Source organism: Trachurus japonicus, chromosome 6, assembly GCF_045865225.1.
Source record: "Trachurus japonicus isolate A0001 chromosome 6, Traja_1.0".
NCBI classification, from domain to species: Eukaryota; Metazoa; Chordata; class Actinopteri; order Carangiformes; family Carangidae; genus Trachurus; species Trachurus japonicus.
Genome location: NC_140912.1, coordinates 14,221,046 through 14,244,807, shown reverse-complemented (window position 1 = coordinate 14,244,807; position 23,762 = coordinate 14,221,046). Strand labels below are relative to the sequence as shown.

The window sequence follows — 23,762 nt, the reverse complement described above, 5'->3', positions numbered from 1 at the left end:
GTTTCAGATTGGGAGAGGCTGCATCTCACCCTGTAAAACACCCCGGCTCTTTCTTACATCAGACAGCGGGGCAGAGGATATGATCTTTTACGCTAGACATCTCTACCTTACTCAAACAGCGCCGTCAAAACAGCAGCATGATTGTGTGTTAAGCTATTTGCTTATCTGGAGGGGGTATGGTATTTTTTGATGTGTGTGTGTGTGTGTGTGTGCGCGAATGTTCGTGTTTGTGTCAGGATATCTTCAAGGTAGAAAAGAAACGCTTTGACCGACCATCCACCGCCCCGCTATCTTAATTAGTGCGGCGCTAAGCACCTCTACACCGGAAGGGGGCTCATATCAAAGAGCATGATTTAGGAGTCTTGGGTTCAAAGCCCTGGGCAGAGACTGGACTAACGCCGTCTCAATTCAGTGAGAAATATTCAAATCTTGTCCATGTGAGGAAATCAAAGTAAAGCCCCTTAACAAGTAGTTGATTGGTGTGCCTCGCAGACAGGAAGCGGCTGTAGGATCTCGTCAGAGCTGTGTGCACATGAAGTAGTTCAAGGGCCGGTTAATGGTCATTGAGAATGTGTAGGGAAGGGTCTTTTTCAGAGGAGCCTGGTGATTATATGGCTGCCGGAGTAATAATGAGGGACACCACTCTGCCCTACATGGTTATAGTCGGCCTGTAGATCTATTTCTACTCGCAGAGTGAAAACATTGGTTTCCCCACTACACCAGTCCACGGTGCTGCTGGTAATGTGAGCTTGGCAGTCTCGCTTGTATGTGTATACTTGTGCAAACGTGTGTGTGTGTGAGCGCGCCTGTGTGTGTGTGTGTGTTTAGAAGGTCTTCCCAGTCCAACCCAGACCACAGGGATGGGCCATGTCTCTGACTAACTCCCCACTCTGCCTGAGTGATCAAACTGCTGGAAGCTCCCCGCCATGCCAGTCCCCTCATCAATATAAATTACAGGGGCAGCTGTTCACTGGCAGACTCTCCTCTCCTCTCCTCTCCTCTCCTCTCCTCTCCTCTCCTCTCCTCTCCTCTCCTCTCCTCTCCTCTCCTCTCCTCTCCTCTCCTCTCCTCCTCTCCTCCTCTCCTCTCCCTCCACATCCCTCTTCCATCCACTCAACTGGTCTAATCATTGAGCCATCAGAAGGTGAAGTATTCTAGATGAAAACAGATACTTTTATCATTGTGCCAATGACTGTGATGACCTCTTATGTAGATTTACTGTCTGAAGCAGCACCCTCCGTCTCTCTCTGCCTTCTTTCTTCATCGTCTATGAGGGGCGGCCCCTCACCGGCACTTTCTTTCACCACAAGGCTATAATTCTCAGCACCAAGTCAGCTGTGGTTTTCCTGTACGTTTCCCTGTCAGTCTTACAGACGCTTCTTGGACTTTCCAAAGCAGTTGATCTTTCTATCTCTAGAACTGCCCCTGTCAAAAAGATGTGACGGTAAAAAAAGATCGAGAGTTAATGTTTTTGATATTGTAGTTTTTCCTTCCCTTTTCCCTCTGCTTCCTACTTTGTTGGTGGGCCCGAGATACCGTATGTGCCGTCACTTTCTCCTACGTCGTCAGGGCCTCGTAGCAACGAGATGAATTTCTGTTTGGACCTGTTGAGAGAGATGGTGTGGAGCGGAGGATCAGATGCAGCAGCTCATTACTCTGAGATTAGACGTCTCACCTCTAATCTAACATCAGCAGTCTGGGGCTCTGTCTCACAGCTCGGATAGCAGAGCGCTAGCAACACACACATACACACACACACACACACACACACACACACACACACACACACACACACACACACACACAGGCAGGTCATGTAGCCAGGATGCTCTTCCCCGAACAGAGCAGATCTCCTGATTACCTCGAGCTAATCCTCCCTCTCTCTTTTGCAGCTGTAGATGCACAATATACTGATTGTGTGCCGACTGCTCAGACTATGATACGCAACAAAACAAAGGCTCACATATCCACATGAAGTTGTATGTTTGTTTTTTGTTTTTTTTTTGGATTAGACTAAACATAAAAGATAAATTATGCAGTCTGCCTTCATATCCAAAGGACAGAAAAACCTTAGAATTGTATAATAAAAACAGAAACATCAAAATGTTTATTTTTTTGGTAAATTTGTACCTTTAGTCACTCTTATTCATGCTGTGTTGTAAAGTATTTGATTCTATTACATTTCACAGCTCTTTTCTCGTATTCTGCAAATCCCCCTTATTAATGTGTAGTATGTGTAGTGTGTATCTGAGTTTAGATTGGGAGTGGAGTGGCCAGAGGGAGGCAGTAGTATAAATGTAACTCCGGGAAAGGAGGAGAGGAGACAGACGAGGCTTCCTCTCCTCAGTCTTACAGATACGCTGTAGAGAGTCCCAGATTTTTCACACTATATTTATCTCCATTCTGGTGACAGACTCCTTACACTGATTGAGAAACATGGCCTCGCTGCTGCATCTTCATTTATTTGCTAGCAGCTTGCACTGAGCCCCCGCTCATCAGAGATCTGCACTCACATAGTAATGGTACAGCCAATCTGTTTTAAAGGAGCAAGATGATTTAGATTCTTCTGCACTGTTTTAGAAAAACAGAGTTCAAAGTTACAGCGAGATTATACTCACTCAAAGTTATGAAGCCAGAGTTTGTAGATTCCATGCCTTTGCGAATTTGAAATTTCTCATAAAAGTAGTCTGGTGTATGTTTGGGGTGGTGGGGGGGTGTAGCAGCATTATTAATCCCAATAATGCTCTCTGTGTTTACATGCCATGATGACAGCTTTTACCCGTGTGAAGCATCTGCGTTGCCTCTAAATGACATGGCACACCCGGCTTGGATTTTGCGACTCGTACATTGCTAATGCATCGGCTCTGCGAGTTGAGGTGTTCTCACTTAATCAAACATGAGATTTATGGTCCTTAATAGTGCTGTACATTGCCAATTTAGGAGAATAATATGTCCCAGTTGCTGTCTAATTTTGCTTGGCAACAGGCGCACTCCTGTGGAATCGCCCGGGGCAGTGTGAGTTGTCTCTGCATAGCTCAGTGTTCCATGCTCAGTGGTTGTTTGAAGGTATTTCATCACATTGTTGCCTTGATTCAGCTCTGTGGGGATTTGTTAGTTGCACTCATGTGGGAAGTGCATCCAGTACATTGTTAAGCTAGGGCTGATAATGAAGATCAGCCAGCCAGAGTCCCCTGAGCTATACGCGCAGAGAGATAGTCTAGTGAGACGCGCGGCGCAGACATAGTGGAGCAGGACGAGCACACACAGCAATAAACACAGACGCAGAGGAATCATCAGCACAAAGCATACAACACTGAGCTCGGCTGTAGTGTATTAGGGTAAAAAAAAGAAGAAGAAAAAAAGAAAACATAATACAGTAGCACATACAGTACATCAGATTATTATCAAATATGTTATGCTCTGTTGTTCTTGCAAAACACCATTCGATGTCTGCAAAATTGGCATTATTATGTTTAAATGTTAGTTGAGCAATATTGCAATTATTTTATTGTTGTTGCCTTTTTTTTGTGAGAATTGAAATTGACAACGCAGGGCCCCACTAAGCACAGCTGCTCTTTCTGTGGAAAGTTATTTGATTCTCAGCAGGGTACTAGAACTCGTTGTTTCCTCTTCTCCCACAGCAACATTGAACGCTTAAATTGACACAATCTTTTCCCCCCTCTGTACTGTAGGTTATGTTTCATCTTACTCTGTTTGTTCCACAAAAAGAGTATTTTCTTTCTGGACATTTGGGTTTAATCTATAATAGACGGCTATTTTTTTTTTTCTGAAATAGGTCAGTGTAATCACAACAGTGAGGGATGGACAGTCACTGTAAAAGGGAAATCAATAGAGCTATCTATTTGTCGTAAACCAGGCCAGCATGATTTTTCTCCATTTTTCCTCTCCTGCCACACTTTTCTCTCTCCAACACAATATGGCAGGTCCTCATTTTTCAGTAAAGCATTATGTCTGCCATTTTATAAAATTGCAAATGGCCTTTGAAATGCACTTTCTTTGCATAAGTTTCTGTGGGTGAGGACGCTTCTTTTTATCGCGTCCTGGGGGTCCACTGTGTTTCATAAGGAGGGGAGTGGTGAAGGGGGACTGTAAGGGGTGCACGACAGCTTTTTGTTGGGCTGGGGGTGCTCTGCTTTTGTTGGCTCTTAATCTGGTTCTTCTCTTGGTGCTGGCTCTTTCAAAGAGTTTTAGCCGAAGCGAAGAGAGGCCTCGTCAGCTTTTCCTCACCCTTTTCCCTTTTGTGTTTCACCCGATGCTAAAAAGGCCCTGTCTTGAGGTGTTGTCAGACCAGAAAACAAGAATAAGTGACATGTGACAAGGACACAATGCGTGGATGGGCCAGCCAAAGTAAGTGGCCCCATCTGCTGTGGGCGATTTCTTTTCTGCCGGCTGTCTGCCGCCTCAGGTGAGAAGGGGCCAGGGAGCCGGGTGGGGGTGGGGTGGGGTGGGGGTGGTGCTGGTGCTGAGATGGTGGTGTCTGCCAGGCGAAGCAGTTGGCATGGCTGGGAGGGCAAGGACCGGCCTCGCGCTCGCTGCGGCATAAAACAGGCGGCCAAGCCTTTTGCACAAGCGCAGGTTATCCGTCACTCATCAGGTTTCCGATGCCTCATCATCACTTTCCCATGGTGTACACGCATTCAGCACAGGACAAGAGTGTCAGCATGTAATGAAAGGTTTGATTCATGGAGGGCGACGGAGGCGGAGGTCATAGAGCTCCTCCAGATATGATCCTGACTGATGCTGATGGGGAAGCTTTAAGATGGGGACCATAATTAAATGTCCGTACGCCATCATCAAGTTCCTCAGTCGCAGCCTTTCACATAGACTGTCCTCTTGTGCTCAGAGCTTATCATCCTGTATAGTGTGCATGCCCTCCCCCACCACCACCACCAAAAAAAAAACCTATCGTAAGGATTTTTTTAGGATATGAAAATTCTGATGCAATGTCATGCATGAATAAAGGCAGTAAAATTAACATTTCCAATTAAACTCCTAAATTGGTGAGAAGAATGTTGTTGAATAAACCATGCAGCGAAGAAGATGTCCCCGATAAATATCAGTCTTTTGAAATATCCTGTGATCCCCATTTCAAGATCAATAGCGATCGCTCCAGCGTATCAAAGTAGAAAAATATGTTGGGACAAAAACACAACAAACCAGGCTGTTTGCATGCCGAGTGTCACGTGTTTACTGAAACGGTATCAGATCCATTTGAACTGAGGATCATACTTTTCCGACAAATAATGTCATTCTGTGCAGATGGTAAAGTAGGAAAAAAAAAAGTTACATCTACAGAGAAGAAAGCAGAAGTGCTCACAAAAGCTTTCGGTGATATTATACATTGACATTTGTGCTGATCGCATTGTGCGCATTTTGTTGAATCTGCTTTATTAGAGAAAAAGCTGTTTTTTTTTCCCCCCGTTGCTATTAATTTGTGTTTCTGTGGGTGTGCAGTGCGAGAACAGAGGGATGTGGTTAACCCATTGTGAAGTTAGCCATCATCATTAAGATTCTACAGATAACAGGCATGCGGATTTCTACTGCTCAGCATTATAGGATCCCAGACATCAAAGGCAGGTTTTGATTCTACTGTGTCTGCGGCACGGTGAGGAGAAAGAAGAGAGGAAAAAAAAACAGGAAAGGAGTTATGGAGTCAGGGAAATAAGGCAGATTGGGTAGAAGAGGGGGGGGGGGGCGCGCGTATACCCACGTACCTGCACGTGAGTCAGGTGACACAATGCTGTTTAATGTGTTAGCTGCCACGGAGCGTCCCCCCTGCATAGTTAGCTCCTTGCTAAATTGGCGTCCTCTCTGATTAAGTGGCACAGTGCTTAATAATGCTGTGGCTGACTGTGGGTTAGTTCAATGTAAAGATCAAGTTCATTCCTCACCCTGGTCATTAAAGTGCAGCTCTACGTAATTCAAATCAATTCACTTATTTATTTATTTATTCATTTCCCAACCTGTAATGACGTTGTCAGCCGAGCGCCCGCCTCCTTTTTATGGCTAATAAATGTAAAGGTACTGCCAATTATATGTTTTTTTTTTCCCCCCACTGTACAACTCATGTAATACTATTTCCAGTTCTACTACATAGATTTTACAATGAAGTTCCTCTTAATTCAGATTACTTCCTCTTTCAGCGTGGTGCCATTATGCTTTATGCCATTACATCAGAGTGAGCTGTTCTACAGTGAGAGTGTTGAATGTACAAGAGAGAGAAATATGCTGTTCTCCAGTATTGTGCTGGATTACAGAATCAAGGTCGACTCACAAGACACAGAGCAGCATTATCCCTTAATCCTGTGTTTTGGTTTCAAATAGCCTTTTTACACCTAATCTTCACAAGTAAAATGACAAACATGAATACTGAGGTAGGTATTTAAATGTGCATTACCTGCAATGTTAAGGTCAAAGGCTTATGACTAACTTACAGTGGCTCTGTATGTAGTGAGAAAAAAAACAGACAATCATGTGTTTGCCACTTATTTTGTTGCAGCTGTATTACAGAAGACTAAGGAGTCTTGTGATGAAATTCCCTCGGGCACTTTCAGATGGATAGGTCTGGGAACTTTTATCCAAACTATGAATCATTTTTTTGGTTTGTTTTTCTATTTTATTTTATTTTCTGTTTAGACCAGTATTGTCAAAGTGTTGCACTGCTTCTCACTTTAATTTTAACTCACCAAATGTTGTTTTCCCTGCTGTAGAGCACTGGGAGGACAGGCTTCACTGAGTCAACAGATAATAGTGAGTACACCAGTTACAGTCGCGAGGCAGTGTCTCCCCTTGACCAGGCCGGTCTTAGTGTGTCCGTCAGGCTCAGTTGTGGCAGAGCTGGAGGAAACTTAAAGGTGCTGTGAAAGACTAAAAGTGGGCCAGCCGCTGCTGCCTCCTGTTGACCTACCTTGTTCAGAGGGTCCAGGTACAGACTGATGACAGGACTCCTCCTCAGCGGACCACATTACTAATGTGTGAGGGTGCGAGAGGAGCACACCCAGTGATGAATCACTCCCCTGCACCCGTGGCATCCTCATAAGTCAAGAGTAAAAAGTGTTGAGAGTGCGCTCAGTAAAAGAGCTCCTTCGTGCTGTCCACCATAGAGAAACTCCATCCAGGCCCGGCGGAAGACAGGAAGGGGGAAGGCTAAGTGGTGCACGTCGCACATATAGCCTGAAGATCTCCCTCAATCTTGAGGAAAACATTAGTCCCTCTGGTGGGCCGCTTGTTTTCACAAAGCTCATACAACTTAGGAAAAGTTACTTTCATGCTTGAACAGGGCTGCTTTTTAATAAATGAGAGTAATCTTCATGGCGTTGATCTGGACTGCCTCACTGGACCAACTGCATCACATGGAGTACCAGGGAGAACATTAAATATATGTTAGTTTAAGCTAAAACCGTTTTCTTGTGAGGGTTTCTGCGCTGTGCAGTCACAGGAAAGGGCACGGACTCATTACTCACTTTGGTGTTTCAGGAAAGAGAATAATGGTCAAATTGTTCAGACTAAAAGCAGAGAAAATATGGAGTCATTTTGTAAGTTTTAAAATAGATTTTGTTTCTTTTTGTAAATGGAAAAAACCTTAATGAAGAAAATGTTGTACATTGTAGTTTGTTGTCTCTGTTTTCTTCTAGCCTCGAGCCAGAAGGTTAACTATTTTAGTTTACACACCCGCCCTCCCCCCAGAGCTGATGTCGGGCTATATTGGTGATGTTGGGGGAGTGTGTAAGTTTGACGCTAGGTAATACATCACACACTCCGGGGGGTCTCCCTGGTATGCTCCTCAATAATGAAGTTCATTCGTTAACTTCTCCCTCAAAGGCCAAGATCCCCTGCTGCCCTTTTCAACAGCCATCGCAAGTCTTAACAGAGTCACCTAACAGAAAAAAAAAAACACATCATCATGCTTTTCCCCTTGACAGGCTCAGTGGTTGCCTTTGCAGGGCATGAAGAATAAGCAGGTCCATTACCAATCCCTCATGCCTGGTTATAGCCATAATTATCACAGGGAAAATGACCTGCTCTGTTTGGTTTGCAGTGGAGGGGCTGCGCCTTCCTAATCACCTCCTCCTTCCCTCCTGTCGCCCTCATGCCATGGAGATGGAGGTGGTTTTTGGGGGAGTCTTGCCAGTTCATTAGAATTCACAGGGTTCCACCTCCCTGCCTAGCCAGGCTAAGCCTCTCACACAGGCTGCCATGCCTGCGATAATCTCCCCTCCTCGTTCACTTTCACTCCTTCTCTCTCTATCCTCCTATCCCTTTCCTTTCTGTCCCCAAGGGCAGCCTCACACAAAAGAGATGCAGTGCAATTCATTGTTGAATCTGATTTCTATTGATCTATTGAAAATCTGCTCCGTGAGTTATATTATAGCACTCCAGCGGTGTCGTAGATCTTCTCTTTACCGCTGCCTTTTCATCTGATAAACCAAATAAATCAACTTTTGTTGAATAACTTTCTGTATCTTTCCACGGTTGTGTCCATCACTCGTACGCCCCGTTCCACAGTGCAGGTCCTCAACGGCGCTTTAATTGCTGCTTAAGCGCCCGGAGACAGAAAGGAATGGCCTGGCTTTTCTGTAGAAGAGAAATAGCAGCAACAACTAAATAAAACAGCAAAGAAAACAAACATAGTCATGTAAAACTTAACATATTGTTCATGTTCACAGCCTTTTGTCACCACCTCACTTGTACCTGCGAGGGGTCATTTAATCTGTCATAAACAATGTGAGGATTGGTCAGTGAATGGAGGTCCAGTTGGCTTTGCTTCCATGGTGACATTGTACTTTGAAAACACTTGATTCAGTTGGAAATACCAGATGCTCAAAAAGATTTAAATTTTCTCTATAAATAACAATGGCAGTAAAACAAAAGGCTATAGCCTTGTCAACCATTCACCATAAGTACTGTGTTGTTGATTCAGATTACATGACAGCTGACAGGTGTACACTTCACCTGTGTAGGAATGATATGCTTTCATATCTCTTTCCTTTGACCCCGCTGTTCTATAAATATTGTGTTTGTGTGTATGTGCATTGAGTGACAGATCGAAAGCGAGAGAATAGTGCTGAGCTGGCCATGGGGCTGCTGTGTATATAAAGGATGAAGGGGCAGTGTATATTACAGTATCGCCAACACGGAGTCATCTAATCAGACTGTAACTGTAAAGATACAGTAGTAAAAAAAAAAAAAAGCACGAGACTCGGGTACAGCTGCTACATAGACGTACTGTGCTGCTCCATGGAAAATCCATTAGCCGTAATGAGTTAACAGCATTTCCTGTAGCTACACATTATACCATAATACCACATTATACCACAGCACAGCATCGGCATGTAGCATGTTTTTGAACCCTTGCTGCTCTTATTTAAACTTGTCTTTAAATGCAGCCCTCTGCAGTCCTCTGGACATAACCCAATAGTGTCCCCTATTTTCACTGAAATAGATATTCTCTTTGTTGTCTGTGTGATTTATTGAAGTCTTCCCACAAGTGGAAGCCCCCAGGAAATTGCCTGGAATGGCCCTAAATTGGTTTATGATTGTGTGGTGTGGGCCGGTGCTGTTATGGTTCTAATATTATGCCCTCCACTCCTTGGCATCTATATTAAATTGATCTGTATTGTTTTCATGGAGTGCCTGTTGGAGCTTGTTAATTCTACCGCTGCTTCGGGCTGGTGGAGCACTCCCAAACACCCAGGTGGCTCTGTGGTAGAAAATAAGCCTCAGACCTCTAAAATACCACACAGCGAGACCGGGACACAAATTGAGGAAGTTCGTAACTGTTTATCCTGTGGGGTCAAAGGCTGTGGAGTGCAACGGCGCGCACATTACGTCCCTTTGGTCTCAGAGGCCGGTCCAGAGTTGTAAGAGTTAATGTGGATCAGCTGCATGGTGAGTCTGTGCGTGGAATGGCTACTGACAGACTGCTAATGAGGCCATTATCAGCTCTGGTCCTCTCCTCTCCTCCAGGGGCACCAGTGGATGCTCTGCATCTCATCTCAATTGAATTCCATTCCACCGGGCTTGTTTACAGTAAATACATTTGCTTGAATTAATCCAACAGGAGTGTGAGACACAGGGCTGGGACGGTCTTAATGCAGAAATGTGTGTGTTTGTGTGCGTGTTGGGCCTGGTCCAGCTCAAAGTGTGTACCAGTAGTGTGTTGACAGAAACTCTTCACTCTCACCTTTTCTATTTTTTCCACAGGAGCATTGAAAATTAATTTGATTGAATTGACTACAGTGATTCCAATGATGGCTTCACATCATCACATTAATACCCACTCACATATGACCGTCAGTGCCTCTGTGGCTTAATCAATGCTCTAATGAATAGGTATTGGCATCATATTGGCATACTGTCACTGGTAATGCGGAGCAGTCAAGGGAGAGTGTGGTAAAGAGCAATTGAAGCAGCTTTGCAGGAGACATCTGTCCTTAGGGACGCTTTGCTTTTAAACACAATTACATACAGTTGAAAGCACTGTATTTGTTGTATACTGCTGAAAGATAGATTATTATGTAGACATATTTCAGACATTAGTTTTAATTTGTGTCTTTCTCAAAGAGTTGCATCACCCAAATAATAAAAAAAAAATAGCCGATATGTTTACACTCTCCTATGCTGTTATCTAGCTATGCAAATAGTTTTGGTGCTTTATTTATCCAGGCTGCAAGATATCCATCTTTGAATTTTCTGCTGCCACCACCATACAGAGGAGGTGAATGGAATTTGGTGTGTGTGCATGTGCATGTGTGTGTCTGTCAGCATGTAGAAAAATCAAGTTGTAGGACAATAAGACCGTTTGTTAACTGAAATCTTGCAGTTTACTGAGAAGCTTCTTCATTTCTATCCAAAAATGACAAATCTTGCTGATATATTACACATGTGCCAAGATCTCAATGTGACATTTTACAGATTTTTTTGGAATATATTTTAAGAAGGTGCCACGGAGTGAGTTTATAATCCTCCTAACCTGTAGGGTACTTTCTCAGAACCTCACCTATTCACCACATACATAGCCTGTAAGTAGACAAAACATGTTCTCCTTCCAACTCTCTCCTGACGATCGTAATATGGATGTTATCCTCCCCTCAGATGTTCTTGGATAACCAGCCAACAGACTCAACCCCTGCTATCATGTTCTGAGTGTTTTTTTCTCCCCCCTTAAACCATAGCTCAGTGTTGAGCCACAGCGTGTGGAGCTACGGCTGGTACAGCAGCCAGTTTCTGCGAGACAACCACAGATAGTGGCAGTTGAACATGTTCCTGCGTGGGCCTTGGCCCTGACTCATCTGGTGAACTTTGAAGATCTTGCGGGGAGACGCCGGCATCAAAATGAGACGAGCGCGCTGTCTCTTACATCACATTGTTTTGAATAGTTTGCCAGGGCCTGTCTGTGGCTAGTTTGTATCCCAGGCACGCTCCATTTGATGCTATCAGTCTCTGAATGATATTTTGTTCATTAGACGGTGTGCAATAAGAGACCGGTGTTGACACAACGTGAGTTAATGTGTTTAGTGACTCTAATGGATCATAGAGGTTCTAATGAAACATTGTCATGGGAAGATTTATGTAGCAAGCTGCTGAGTCCTCATTTCCATTTTATATACGGTTAGAAGTACCTTTATTCAATGAACACAACATATTAGAAGACTCCCAGTGAATACAGATATTTAGAGTGTAAAATATGAATAAATAAATAATCATCGTATCTGTTGAAATTGCATTGTTAATAAGCAATTTTTGCCCTGAGGGAAGTGTCATAATTCTGCTGCAGCAGTAGTGTTATTAAGATCAAACAACTATGGAGAATGTAAAATGAACCTCCAAAAATTTCAATTTTGAAATATATATAAATATATGTATATAAAAAAGAAGTACTATTATTTTTCTGCTGTAATTTTTCTATTTCAAATATTGCAGCATCTGAACCCAAAGCTGTATGATGTTTGTCTTAAGACGGGATGATATGAGCACCAGCTTATTCACGGAAATGCCAAATGCAACGTGGTTATTGGCCAAGGCTGGATTGCACTAAAACCAGAATATTGTATCAGAGAGAGGCAGCTGGTTAGGAGTCAGAACAGATTATCATATGAGAGAGGATGAGCGAGGAGAGGGGGAGGAGAGGGAGAGAGAGAGAGAGAGGGAGAGAGAGAGGTAGGGACTGGAATGGAAAGCAGGGGGCGAAAGTGAGGGGCATGGGAGGGAGAGAGAGGGAGAAATGATAGCAAGAAACTCATCGCCCGGTCGCTGTGGGGTGGAGGGGATCATCCAAACCCCTCCGTCACTATCTCCCCTTCTTCACCTGTCAAAAAGAGTGTGTGAGAGCCGTCGGAGTGTGTGTGTGTGTGTGTGTGTGTGTGTGAGAGAGAGAGAGGGGGAGAGGGAGAACGAGGGAGAGGGGAATGCGGGTCCTCTGAGAGGTCACGGGAAGAAGCTGAGACTCCACTCATCTTCTCTCTGTGTAGGGCCCACCGCTGCTCGCAGACATCTGGCCTCACACTGATCACTCATATCTACAGACAGGGAGGAGGAGAAGAGCCGAGCGCTTCGATCTTTGAGCCACAGAAAAATTACACTTCCCCTCTTATCCATCCTCTCCACGCTCTTCTTTTATTTTTTTTCTTCCACCTTTTCTTTTGTTTCTTCAGCTCTTTTTCTCCTTCACCCCTCTTTCATCCCCATCTAGCCTTTTATCCCCTCTTTGACTTTTTCTCTTATCCTTGACATTGCACCATTTCTAAAGGCAATAAAAAAAAAAATATATAGAAAAAACAAGGGAGTAGAAGGAGCAGAACAAGAGAGTGAAAAAAAACATGTCTGCTAGAACTGGTTCTGGCTTTATCCTTGCACTAAAAAGATAAGGCAGAGAAGATAGTGAGAGTGTTGCTGTGTCTAGCAAGCCGGTATACAAGCCTCTGACTGCAATCAGTGGGAAGAGGGCCAGCTTCCCTGCCTGAGCTCTCAGCGCCCCTACTGGCTGCACGCTGTGCCAATCAAAGGCTAGTGGGTGGGGAGCAGTCAGACATGAACACTGATGTCACAGTCACATGGATTCTGGTGTGGTCATGCTCGGAGGCTGAGAGACAGAGCTGTGCTGGCCAGCTGCTGCTGAGACAGCAGTGGAGGGCTTTGCGCTGGTGATAGTTCTTCTCTTATGGACTCGAAGCTTAATGATGTATTTTGTGATTTCAGCTATGAAAGGTAAGAGCAAAATGCATGCTGATCCTGCACCCGGAGTAACAAGTAGGGAAGTATGGCTCCGCTATTCATAGCCTGCCAACTCTTTGCATTTCATTTGCAAGGCATGAGTGTGACAGAGAGAGAGAGAGTGAGAGAGAGAGAGAGGGGGAGAGGGAGACGGGCAGGGAGTGAGAGAGAACTACAGTAATACAGTGCTTCTGAATGTGTGCAAGTGAATTAAGCTTTTCTAGTGTCTCTTTTCTTGCATGTACAGAATTTCTCCTTTTTTAATCAGAAAAAAAACTAAGCTACAAATCTCCAATTTGTGTAAAAAAAAAAAATCAGTGAAGGTATTTTGCTTTGATTTTATTATCTTCAGTGTTTGTTTTCAAAGTGCTGCTGTTGTGTGTGTGTGTGTGTGTGTGTGAGGTGCTGTGAAAACCACAGCCGGTGTAATCTTTGCACGGGTACGTCTCTGACAAGAACAAGATCCTGAGCTCCAGAGCAGAAGTTTTTTTGGCAGAGATGTGTGATAGCATGCGGGGCTGAGGGAGGGTGAGGGGGTGGGAGCAGGCGGTCTAAAAAGGGGTGAGGGGTGGAGGAGTGGAGGGGGGTTCCTGTCGCTATTCCTTTTTGCCCCATTCTTAATCCTGTTGTTCCAGTCCAGAGGACGTGTCTGTTCCGCGGGAAGATGTGCGTGGCAGTGTTGAACGTGGGTCGCAGACGGGCGACAAGGCAACTGGCGCGACCGGCAGACTGTGATTCTTTGAGTTGATACTGGTGCATGTGTGTTTATATCTGTGTGCGAGTGTGTTGTGTTCCACTGACCTATTTTTTGGGTAGTCGGGTTTACATGTGTGGCCATGAGAGCAGGACTGGGTCCTCCCAGTCACTGTGATGTTGATCTAGTATGCTTAATCCCAGCTCTTCCAACCCCCCTCCATCATACAGGCATACATGCGCACACACACATTCGCGCAGACAGACACTGAAAGTGCAGTCAGACATACAGTACAGTACACATTTCTCTCATGCATGCCTGCACACACACATACACACACACAGAGACACACACATGCATGCACATAATCATGTTTTTCACACATATGAATACACTCATTCTTCCATGTTTAAAAACCGTATCCACACATATGTGCTCATGTGCACCCCTGATACAGTCACATACAATAACCACGATGGGGCACACTGTCATTCTGTGTTAAATGAGAAATGTCAGTAATGGTAATTTGATTTGATACTTGCCGCTTTTCTCTCCTCCCACCTGTCAAAAAATACATTTACATTTGTAGTTTTCCATTTATCAGGATAAAATAAAAATTAAAAAAACAGCAAATTGAGCATTTAAAAAAATATGTTGAATATTCATATTATTAAGCAAATATAATTTTCATGTGGAAAAATAAAGCTGGAACCACATTTGGGTATCAGTAACACCATTAGTAATATTCACACTCAACCTTACTGCGTATTCTAATGTCTGTTCATTATTTTACACATTAGTTTACCATCCAGTTGCTGTTCACGTGAGACTGGTAACTACGACCAGAGCGTGAATATTTTTTTCCCTGTTGGTCACAGTATGTGAGAATTCATTTATGAAGTGAGGCTCACAGTCATTTGTAATGTCTGACTTGTGGGAAGAAGAGAGTTCATTTCTATATCTTCCTCTCAGTGACACACGTATGAAAAATGGCCTTTGACCCATTGTCCTTTATATGCAATTTAGAGTGAAGGGCTTCATGAAATCCCATATTTTTGGGGCAGGATTGAGTGTCCTGTGCTGTGTAGCTTTCCTGTGACCTTTTTAAAGTGTGGCATATACACGCCATTTTAATGTGTAGTATATTTCCTTTTCTCCTGACTTATAGTGTCCAAGAAGTTGGTTTTTTTTGAAAAGTCAGTTTTAAAATTCATAGATCAGTTTTAGGCGTAAGGCAGAATTAAACGTCTTAGTTCACCTGCTCAGTAGCCAGTTTTCATCTCTCCTTTTAGTTCTGTCGTTTCCATTATTGGGGCTTTCAGTTTGACAGGAGCTGCTGGTGTCATCATTGGATGCTGCGACAGTGTCAGAAATTAAATTAAAATGTGAACAAGCTATATAATTGGAAACTAATTTAAACAGCAGTGGTAATTTACTCCTGAAAATGGTCAGTGAAATGGATGAACAGCACAATGACTGGCTGCCTTGGCATGCACTTCTTCATTATGTTAATATTTTCACGCGATCACGCTGCATGTGCCTTTTTTTGTTGCTTGTTTTTTTTTTCCTCCCACTGTTTTTCATACTGTACACCATGGAGTAGTGCTAATATATTATACCAAACATCTCTGTGTGTCTCTGTGGCTTTGTCTCTATCCTGAACCCCCCCTTCTCCACACACACCCCTCTACTCCCACCAACACCACCACCTCTCTCCCTCTCTGTTCAGCCTCTCTATCACACCACTGCCTCTCAAGTACCTAATTACCTGTAATGGAAACATCCCTCTCATTACCCCATGCAAATTAGCCAGCCTACTCAGCACAATTAAGATGAAAATTCCAATTACATAATTAAAGAAAGTTGTTTGATGTGTGGTTCGACAGAAAAAAGTAAAAAAAAAAAAAAAAGTGCATCTGATTCACAGTACATATAATTAACCCTTCAAAAAGGGCATTGTTGTGGTAAGGTATACATAGCAGCAGTGTTTTACAATTGTTCAAAGTGAGGCCCAGTGAAGCCACTAGAGTGTATAAGACTGCACATAAATATGTGATTTACACGAGTGTGTACTAGACTGTAAAAAATGTTCTGGGGCCATAGAGAAGGTAAAGCTAAATATCTTGTGATAGGCGCTTTAAGGCTATGTTAACAAGGCTGTAAATATTTGCTGTAGATTTGGTACTCTTTGTCTCTTTCTATCAGTGGCCGATTGAAGTGCTCACTACTCAGTGCTGCAGGCTCTCACACATTAAAGCAGAGGTTAACAAGATTGGCTATTATCCAGTTAGGGACCGAGGACATGAAGAGCCAAAGGAAAAATCGCCACAGATTAAGGTGAAGGCAAATATAGCACAAGTCACCTGCAAGGATTTAAAATAAAAGACCCAATTACAAAGAATGAATATTTTAAGAAGAGCTGTTCCCACACCCTCTGATGTAAGAAGAACAAACATTTATTTTAGTCTGTGATTAAAATCATTGTCATTTTAATATGGTCATACAGTAATTTCAATAGAAATGTGAATTGATTCAAATAAAATGTTATACAAACTCAAAATGATGTAGGCTATCCAATAAAATCAGCATTAATGAAAAACGTTAAAAGATTGAATTTCCCGTCCTTTTAGGGAGAGTTTACATGTCACAGTGAAATTGGGAAGATGATATCTGAGCAGAGGAAAAGACAAAACAAACAGAGTCACTCTCACAGGCAGACGGAGGGTGTGTGCCTCAGCCCTCTCTCTTGCCTCTTAGCTGGCTGAGGAAGTGGAATGGCGTCCCCACAGGTTATTAAAGTGTGTGAGGTGTGCCAGTCTGTGCTGTGCACACTGAGACGAACATCCTGGCTGCCTGGCTGTGTGTGGAGGGACTGGTTAATGAGATATTGACTGCCCATTGAGAGCATGGATTTTTGATTTGGCTCCATAGAAGTTGGGAGGAGAGGGAGGTGCACTCAGGAGAGGAGAGAAGAGGAGATGAGAGAGAGGAGAGGAGGGCACTGAATTTGATGTTGTTATTGTTTTTTGTTTTTAATAAATTGCTGGTATTTTTTATTATGGTAGAGTTTTAGCTGGTAATTCAGATAACTAAATCACCAATGAACGAATAATGAAAATACAATTTAAATACCATCAAATTAAAATGATTCAAAATAAATGTCTTAATCTATATAGTGCCTGTAAAAATAGTATGATTTTTAATTGCAGCAACCAAATAGACAAGAATACCGCGTTTTTGTCATATCTGAGGTTTTTTTTCACATTAATCTGTGACTCCGTCTGAGCCATTGCTAGGGTGCCAGACAGCGCTGTCAGTCATCTTGTCTTGTCAGTCACACCATGTGGTTTTGACAGATTAGTCCAATCATAGGCGAGGTTAAATGACTGCCTTGTCCTATGGCCAATCAAACAGCAGGATTCAATAAACAGCAGAGACCTGAGATAACCATCGAGATGATTTTTTGTTCCTTCTGAAACATTCACACTGTGGGTTCAGTCAGGGTTCTCAGTATTGGCTCTCCAGTCAGGTAAAACACCTCACTGGGCTTAGTCAAATGCCTCTAACTTAAGGGTAATTTCCTACTTTACTTTCACTCAGTATTTCTGGAGTCACTTATAGATCCTTTGAAGTGTCTCCCTGTCATGCAGCATTTAGCTGCTGATAGAATACTTCCTCTGTCAGCACTCCTTAGATAATCAGGTACCACAGTCCATGGAGTTAAAGAACATTTTCACTTTCATTTTTTACTCTCTCTTTCTTCCTGTAGCCTCCTCTGTAGAATATGTAGAGACAGTAGAGATAGGACATTTTTATGTCATTGTTTTCTTCTCTTAATTGTTTTTAGTGGTTAGTCGAAATACAGTACTGACACGGATGTTTGATTAGCTCTAAGAACGTGCATCAATAAATAAAAGTAAATTACAGAGATGAGTGGTAAGAATGTAACACTTTTGAGGGCTTGTGTGCCCTGTTTTCCCTTAAATGCTGGGCCACTCGAGGCTCAGAAGTTAACAATGTTTTAAGAGAGTGTGGGGTGAAGTTTTTTCCTCCTGTACTTTCATTCTGAGCGTGTTTCGTACCATTGGTTCTTTTTTTTTTTCCTCTGTGGGCCTCTGGAGGGCTGTCCATTGGCTTTTTGAAGTTGCATCAAAGAGGAAATGGGGGAGAAAAAGCATTATTGATTTTGCGTTTTGTCTGACTCAAACACTGAGGACAGAAAAACACATAAGGAGTAAGGTGTTGGCAGTGGGGCAGCGCTGTCTCTGGTGTGTGAGCCAGAGGGAGACGGGGGAGAGACCAAAAGAGGTAGAAGGTGAGGAGTTACACCAGACAACACTAATGCATCTCTCCCCGGAGTTGTATGCTCAGCCCTCTCGCTTCCATCATCTCCCCTCTCCTTTCTGTTCTTAATGGCAGAGTAAATAAAGCCCATCACAGAACGGCTGGAGACAAACCTCCGTCTCTCCTCGCCATGTCGGCTAGCTCTCCCTCCTCCTTCGCCTCCTCCTCCTCCTCCTCCACCGGGCCGGTGACTCCCGAGCTCTGACAGCACTATCCAGTTGACCTGCTTTTCCATGAAACACCAAGCTGCTCTCTTCTCAGTTGTAATCAGATCTCTCTGCTAGGCAGCGGGCAAGAAGAGGAGTATTGTTTGTGTGGTTTATCACCTTTATCCTCCTCCTATGTCAATTCAGCAGAGGTGAGAGGAGAGAGGAGGTACTTTTCAGGTGTTAACGTGACCTAGAGTGACTAAAAAGGAGCTCCCGGTGACAGCCGCTGATAAGGGCTGTCACTGGTAGAGCTTACTCAGCAATTATGCCATGTACACTGCATGTGTGCATCAACCGTGTTGTTTTGATCTTTGTTGATTTGCACGTATGGATGTCTGTGGAATTTTCGTAGCCAAAGACAAAAGACTGTAAACAGGTGATGGCATCGCCAGAATTGCAGCAGCCTAAGTATGCTGTAGAGTCCGGGAATGAGGAAGGGGTCAGAGGTCACAGCATACTAAGTTCGCACTCCCCTCCGCTCCATGGAGAGCGACTGCGGCATCTAGGGACGCTGGCGGGGAACAAAGGATGAAAAATGAGAGGTGCATGGAATTTTGATGAGATGAGGGAACAGGCAGCGTTATAACAAAGGTCGTCACAACATGCGCTCCGCCGCTTGATTACAAAAGGGAGAGAAGTGTGTGAGGCGTTTGATTACATGTCCCAGCAGAGGCCATTAGGGGTTCTACTTGTAGGATGGCATCATTTACACTCATCTGATCTGGCGTCTGACACTGATGAACAAACAGTGTGAATCCTCCTGAGCACTAGGGGGTGCTCTTCAAGCGAGACAAAATCATATCACTATCTGCTATCCAGAGTTTTGAACTTTACCGTCGTCTCTCAACTTCACGTTAACGTTACACTTCATTGTAACAAAGCGTGTCTGGATCTCCCAGGGGAACCTGCGCAGGCCGTAGCGAGCACTAACTCTCAAGGTTGGCAGCATTAAGCGCTCATCACCCCAACTAAGATGCATGAAAGGAATTTTATCATCATAAATAACAAAGAAAAACAGCCTTGCCAGAACAGTCTGCTTAAGATTGATTTTTATGCACATGCATTCATTTGAAATAAAAGAAATGCTGCTTCAGAGCTAATTACAAAGATGAAAGGAAGGAGAATGTGCAAGGCAGTGAACTTTGTTTAAAGGCGCAGCACATGGCTTTTTTCAGGGACATGGTGCGTTAATGAAACCCCTACCTCATTTAAGAACTCGTGGAGTGTGTTTTCTAATTGAAACTGCATTTGCACAGTTGCTATACAAGAGGAAAAAATGCGCCCTTGCACGTGTCGCTCTCGATATCCTAATTCAGGGAGTCAGGCATCGGAGCCATCTAAACAATGGGTGTCCTAGACAATGAGTGTGTGGATGTTTACCAGCTGGAGCAAAGGGGTTAACTGGCTGTGGAGAGATCCTTGACCTATCTGAGATGAGCTCCCTGCCCCCTCGAGCAATGTGGAATTTATGATTGCTGATTATGAGTTTATTCCCCATCGTGCTGAGCCTTTTGCATGTCAGGATCCATCCCTCCCCAGCTGAACTGATTAAGGAGCTGGAGATGATGCTACAGCTCTCAGCAATTGCTAAAAGACTCTCAGAGAGCCTGGTAATCTGGAGTGCAGCTGGCAATCACCCACCACTGACTCTTTTGGAGGCTTTTTGGGTTGTTTTGTTGTTTTCAAGTGGGTTTTTTTTTTTTTTTTGGCATATTGTTGTCTTTGTTCCCCTGGGCTTCTTGTTTCTGGATGAGAGCTTTCCTAGTGCTGAGCACAGGTCCTTGTCAACCTGGCTGCTCAGCTCAGCCTAGTCCAGCTTCAACAACAGCAGCATCAGCAAAGACCCTCGCTCAAAGTCTCAGGATATGCTTATGATCACCCTCTTACAGGAGCTTAATTTGGGGGAATGAAAAAAAAAAACTACATTCATCCCTGATGTAGACATAGCTACTACAATCCAATACATGGGACAAAGGCATCATATAAATTGAAAGAAATAGCACTACAGAAGATGCATCCCCTCCCCATGTACATTTTTTAAGGCTTTATGTGGCCTTCAATGGATTTCTGTCACAGGAAAACAAATAAGAGTTTTTAAGGGGAAAAAAACTGTCACTGGCTTCTTTATTTGTTTGCAGGAATCTGTCACTTAGTTACAAATCAGCAGCCGTCCTCTCGAAGTTTTGTTTTTGTCAATAGTTGCAGGGGAGAGGAAGGCAGTCCTGTTCCTACTGCGCTGAAGACCGTTTTAATGCCTTTAATGTGTGATTTGGGGCAACAGAGGAGGAATCTGGCCAAACAGAGCATTCTCAGTTACTATCAAAGCTGAACAGCCTACTGCTAATGACGTCCCACTGTCAGACAGTTTTACAGCTTCTTGACCTAATGCTTATAAGAGTTGTTACCCAGTGGAAAAATACAAATAACATACAGCTGTTCAATTACTAACAGCACTGTCTGTGTCTGCTCATACACAGACTCAAAGATGGATACACTACCTAATAAACTGTCACTTTCTCTCGTGTATTTGTATTTCAATGCTAATTTAGAGTTTTATCTTATCGTGCAGTCAACAGCAAAGCTGATGGAGTTCCAGATGTGACACCATCAGTTCCAGTAAACAAATGGCAATTGTCTGAGCTCGGCTTCCTTGTGTAAATGAAATGCTTTAAGGTGTTTTACCGCTGTGATGAAAGACACCAAACATGTCCCATGTCTAACCACAGTGTCTGAGAAGTGATGGGTGGGAAGCTCCTCCCACTCTCTGCTTCTACATGTGTGTGTGTGTTTTTGGAGGTAGTGTTTTTTGTTGTTGTTGTTGTTTTTTTTTATGTAGTAGGGAATAGGTATTACCGGTATTTGTATGTAAAAATTAACTGATTTAATTTTAGACATCTAGGCAAATATTTATAATTGCATCTTACGGTTCATATGTGTAAGTATCATTAATTTTTAGAGGGAATAAACTGGTCAAATCTAAACCTCAGGGATCTCATCCTTAGATTTTTATTTTCAGTAACATTTATTTTGTTACACAAATAAACAAGCCAACTCCGGCTCTTTATACTTCCTCTCATTGTGTATCAGCCTCATTGTTGTGGATCACATTAGCTGTCACTGTGGATAAACTAAAGGTAAGGGGAAATGAGCCAGGATGGGAGATAGGTGAAGCAAATTTCCCTGAAATTGCGGATGATCAGAGTAAAACTACTGTATGTTTGACATACCTTGCCCCATTGAGCGGGTGAGGAAGTTGTTTTTTGATCTTTTGACACATGATTACATTGGGCCTTTCTGCTTTGATCTCAGCATGGATTTTTTTTTTCTTTTCTCTTGATGTAGGATTATTATAATTTATACATAAGGGATTTTGTTTTTTCTTGGGCCTCAGCAAACTTGAGTAAACATCGTATACATAGCAGATTAACATTGTATTCATTTACACATTCTCATTAGCGAGTCCTAAGGTAATTAATCAGAGGCCATGGTATATGAGAAGACAGACACTGTTCAAATAATTTATTCCTTTCTACTTTTACCGAGTGTGAGAAAAAGTGTCTGATCAATTCCTCCCTTAGATGTAGCTCTTTGAAGACATGCAGTGTCTTATGAGAGCACCACCACCACCGTATTTATTCTCTAGAAACTGAAGGCTGCCGACCTTGCTTATACTGTACAAGAAATTGCAGGGGATTGTTGCCTGAATCATCCTAATAGCCGACAATTCCCTGTAAATATATGAACTGTACGACCCCAATTAAACCCGTACAGGTGTAAAACATTCACTTGGCTGTCTTGTGCTGCAGCACAGCAGTTTCAGTGAGGTCCAGAGTTTGCATTGTGCTCTTGGCCGAGGTAATTACACTGAAATTGCAAAAAAAAAAAAAAAAAAGCCTGGCACTGAGAGAAGCCCTTTTTTTGTTGATCAGTTCTGTGCCCCAGAGATGAGCCGATCATTTATGACTTTATGTTTGCAGGAACCTGAGGCACATCTTCCTAAAAGCAGGGGGAAAAAACACAAGTCTCTGTCCTTTGTGTGTATGAGTTCAAGAAAGGATCACACAGATAGCAGAGGGGGTTATGAGAGGGTAAGTTTTGCACAGAAAAAAATCTGTGCAATTTGTTAAATGAGAGCTGTTGTAGGTAAAGGAAAATTCCAGATATTTCAACTGAAAACTGAAAAATATTAATGACAACAAATAATTAGAAAGTGTTGTGCAGATTCAGTAAAACCAAACTAAACAGCTTTGAACCAGTGTGCTGTAAAAAAAAAAAAAAAAAAAAAGGAAGGAAACATCTGGAACTGCTGGCTGGCATAATCACTTCATGGAACAATAGATGATGAATATTTCGTCTTCATATTAAATTGTCAGTGAAGGAAATTTGCATTGTATACAAACAACAGGGCGAAATGAGTGCACTGGGTGCTCCCTTACCTTTTCCATAGCTTGAATATGCAGAAATATCTAGATCGTAGTAATGAAGTTGCCAATACATACTGATAAATCATAATCGGATTTATTTTGTTACTATGTGTTTTTGTGCTTCTAGTGGTGGTTCATCAACACCTAATGCATCATTGTTACAAACCTTTATCAATCAAATCCATGTATGATGAACAGAATGAGCCGCAGTCACTGGTGGGAGCAAAGTCAGTGCTGGCAACTCTGTCTGTTACTACATCATGCTAACTTTGACTAATTACTGGAAACGTAACAATGCTCCTTATTCAAGCCTCTTGCTTAGCTGGAATTTGATTGGTCGTGTCGTGTGTGCCTCTTTTTTTTTTCCTAATGGGAAATAATGGCTCAAGATAGGGCATTACACCTCTGCCAGCCATCATATGTAGACAGACTTTAATTGCAACCATTGTAAATGAATTTTGTCACTACATGGATGTGCCTGGAGGGCAGTCTCACTGATTGAGTAATTTGTAGCAACCTAAGTAGATCACATGCTAACTGCACGCATTTGCAAGCACAAATTGAATGAAGGTTGTGAAAAGCAAAGCCCAATGGATACTGACAGTTATTTTGAGATTTTATGTAATATGAGGAAAGAAGGAACTTAACATCAAAATACTGTTTGCGACTTTTGTGAGCTATATTTGAGAAATATATAGAGATGCATGTGTGTGTGTGTGTTTCTGCAATCCAGATTGCAGCACCTGAACATTTCATTTTCAAGTTTCCATGAGTTTTTCCACGTTGGTTCTGGTGCATTAAATGCAAAGGCAGGGGTGGTATATTTCCACATCTCAGTTTCTCTGAGAGCCTCTAGAG

At 42.9% G+C, this 23,762-nt stretch overlaps 1 protein-coding gene across 2 annotated transcripts in view; it reads left to right on the top strand.

Moving 5' to 3' along the window:
* The window catches only part of roraa (RAR-related orphan receptor A, paralog a), a 181,416-nt gene that overhangs the window by 127,101 nt on the left and 30,553 nt on the right, over positions 1–23,762 (top strand). The window contains exon 1 of one of the 2 annotated variants that reach the window (XM_085779120.1): positions 13,066–13,227. The exons of the other annotated variant lie outside the window; for it this stretch is intronic. Coding sequence (XP_085635246.1) covers positions 13,197–13,227 — 31 coding nt within the window. The 5' untranslated portion in view covers positions 13,066–13,196. Of the gene's footprint in view, positions 1–13,065; positions 13,228–23,762 lie in introns of those variants that run through there. 2 annotated transcript variants of the gene reach the window in all.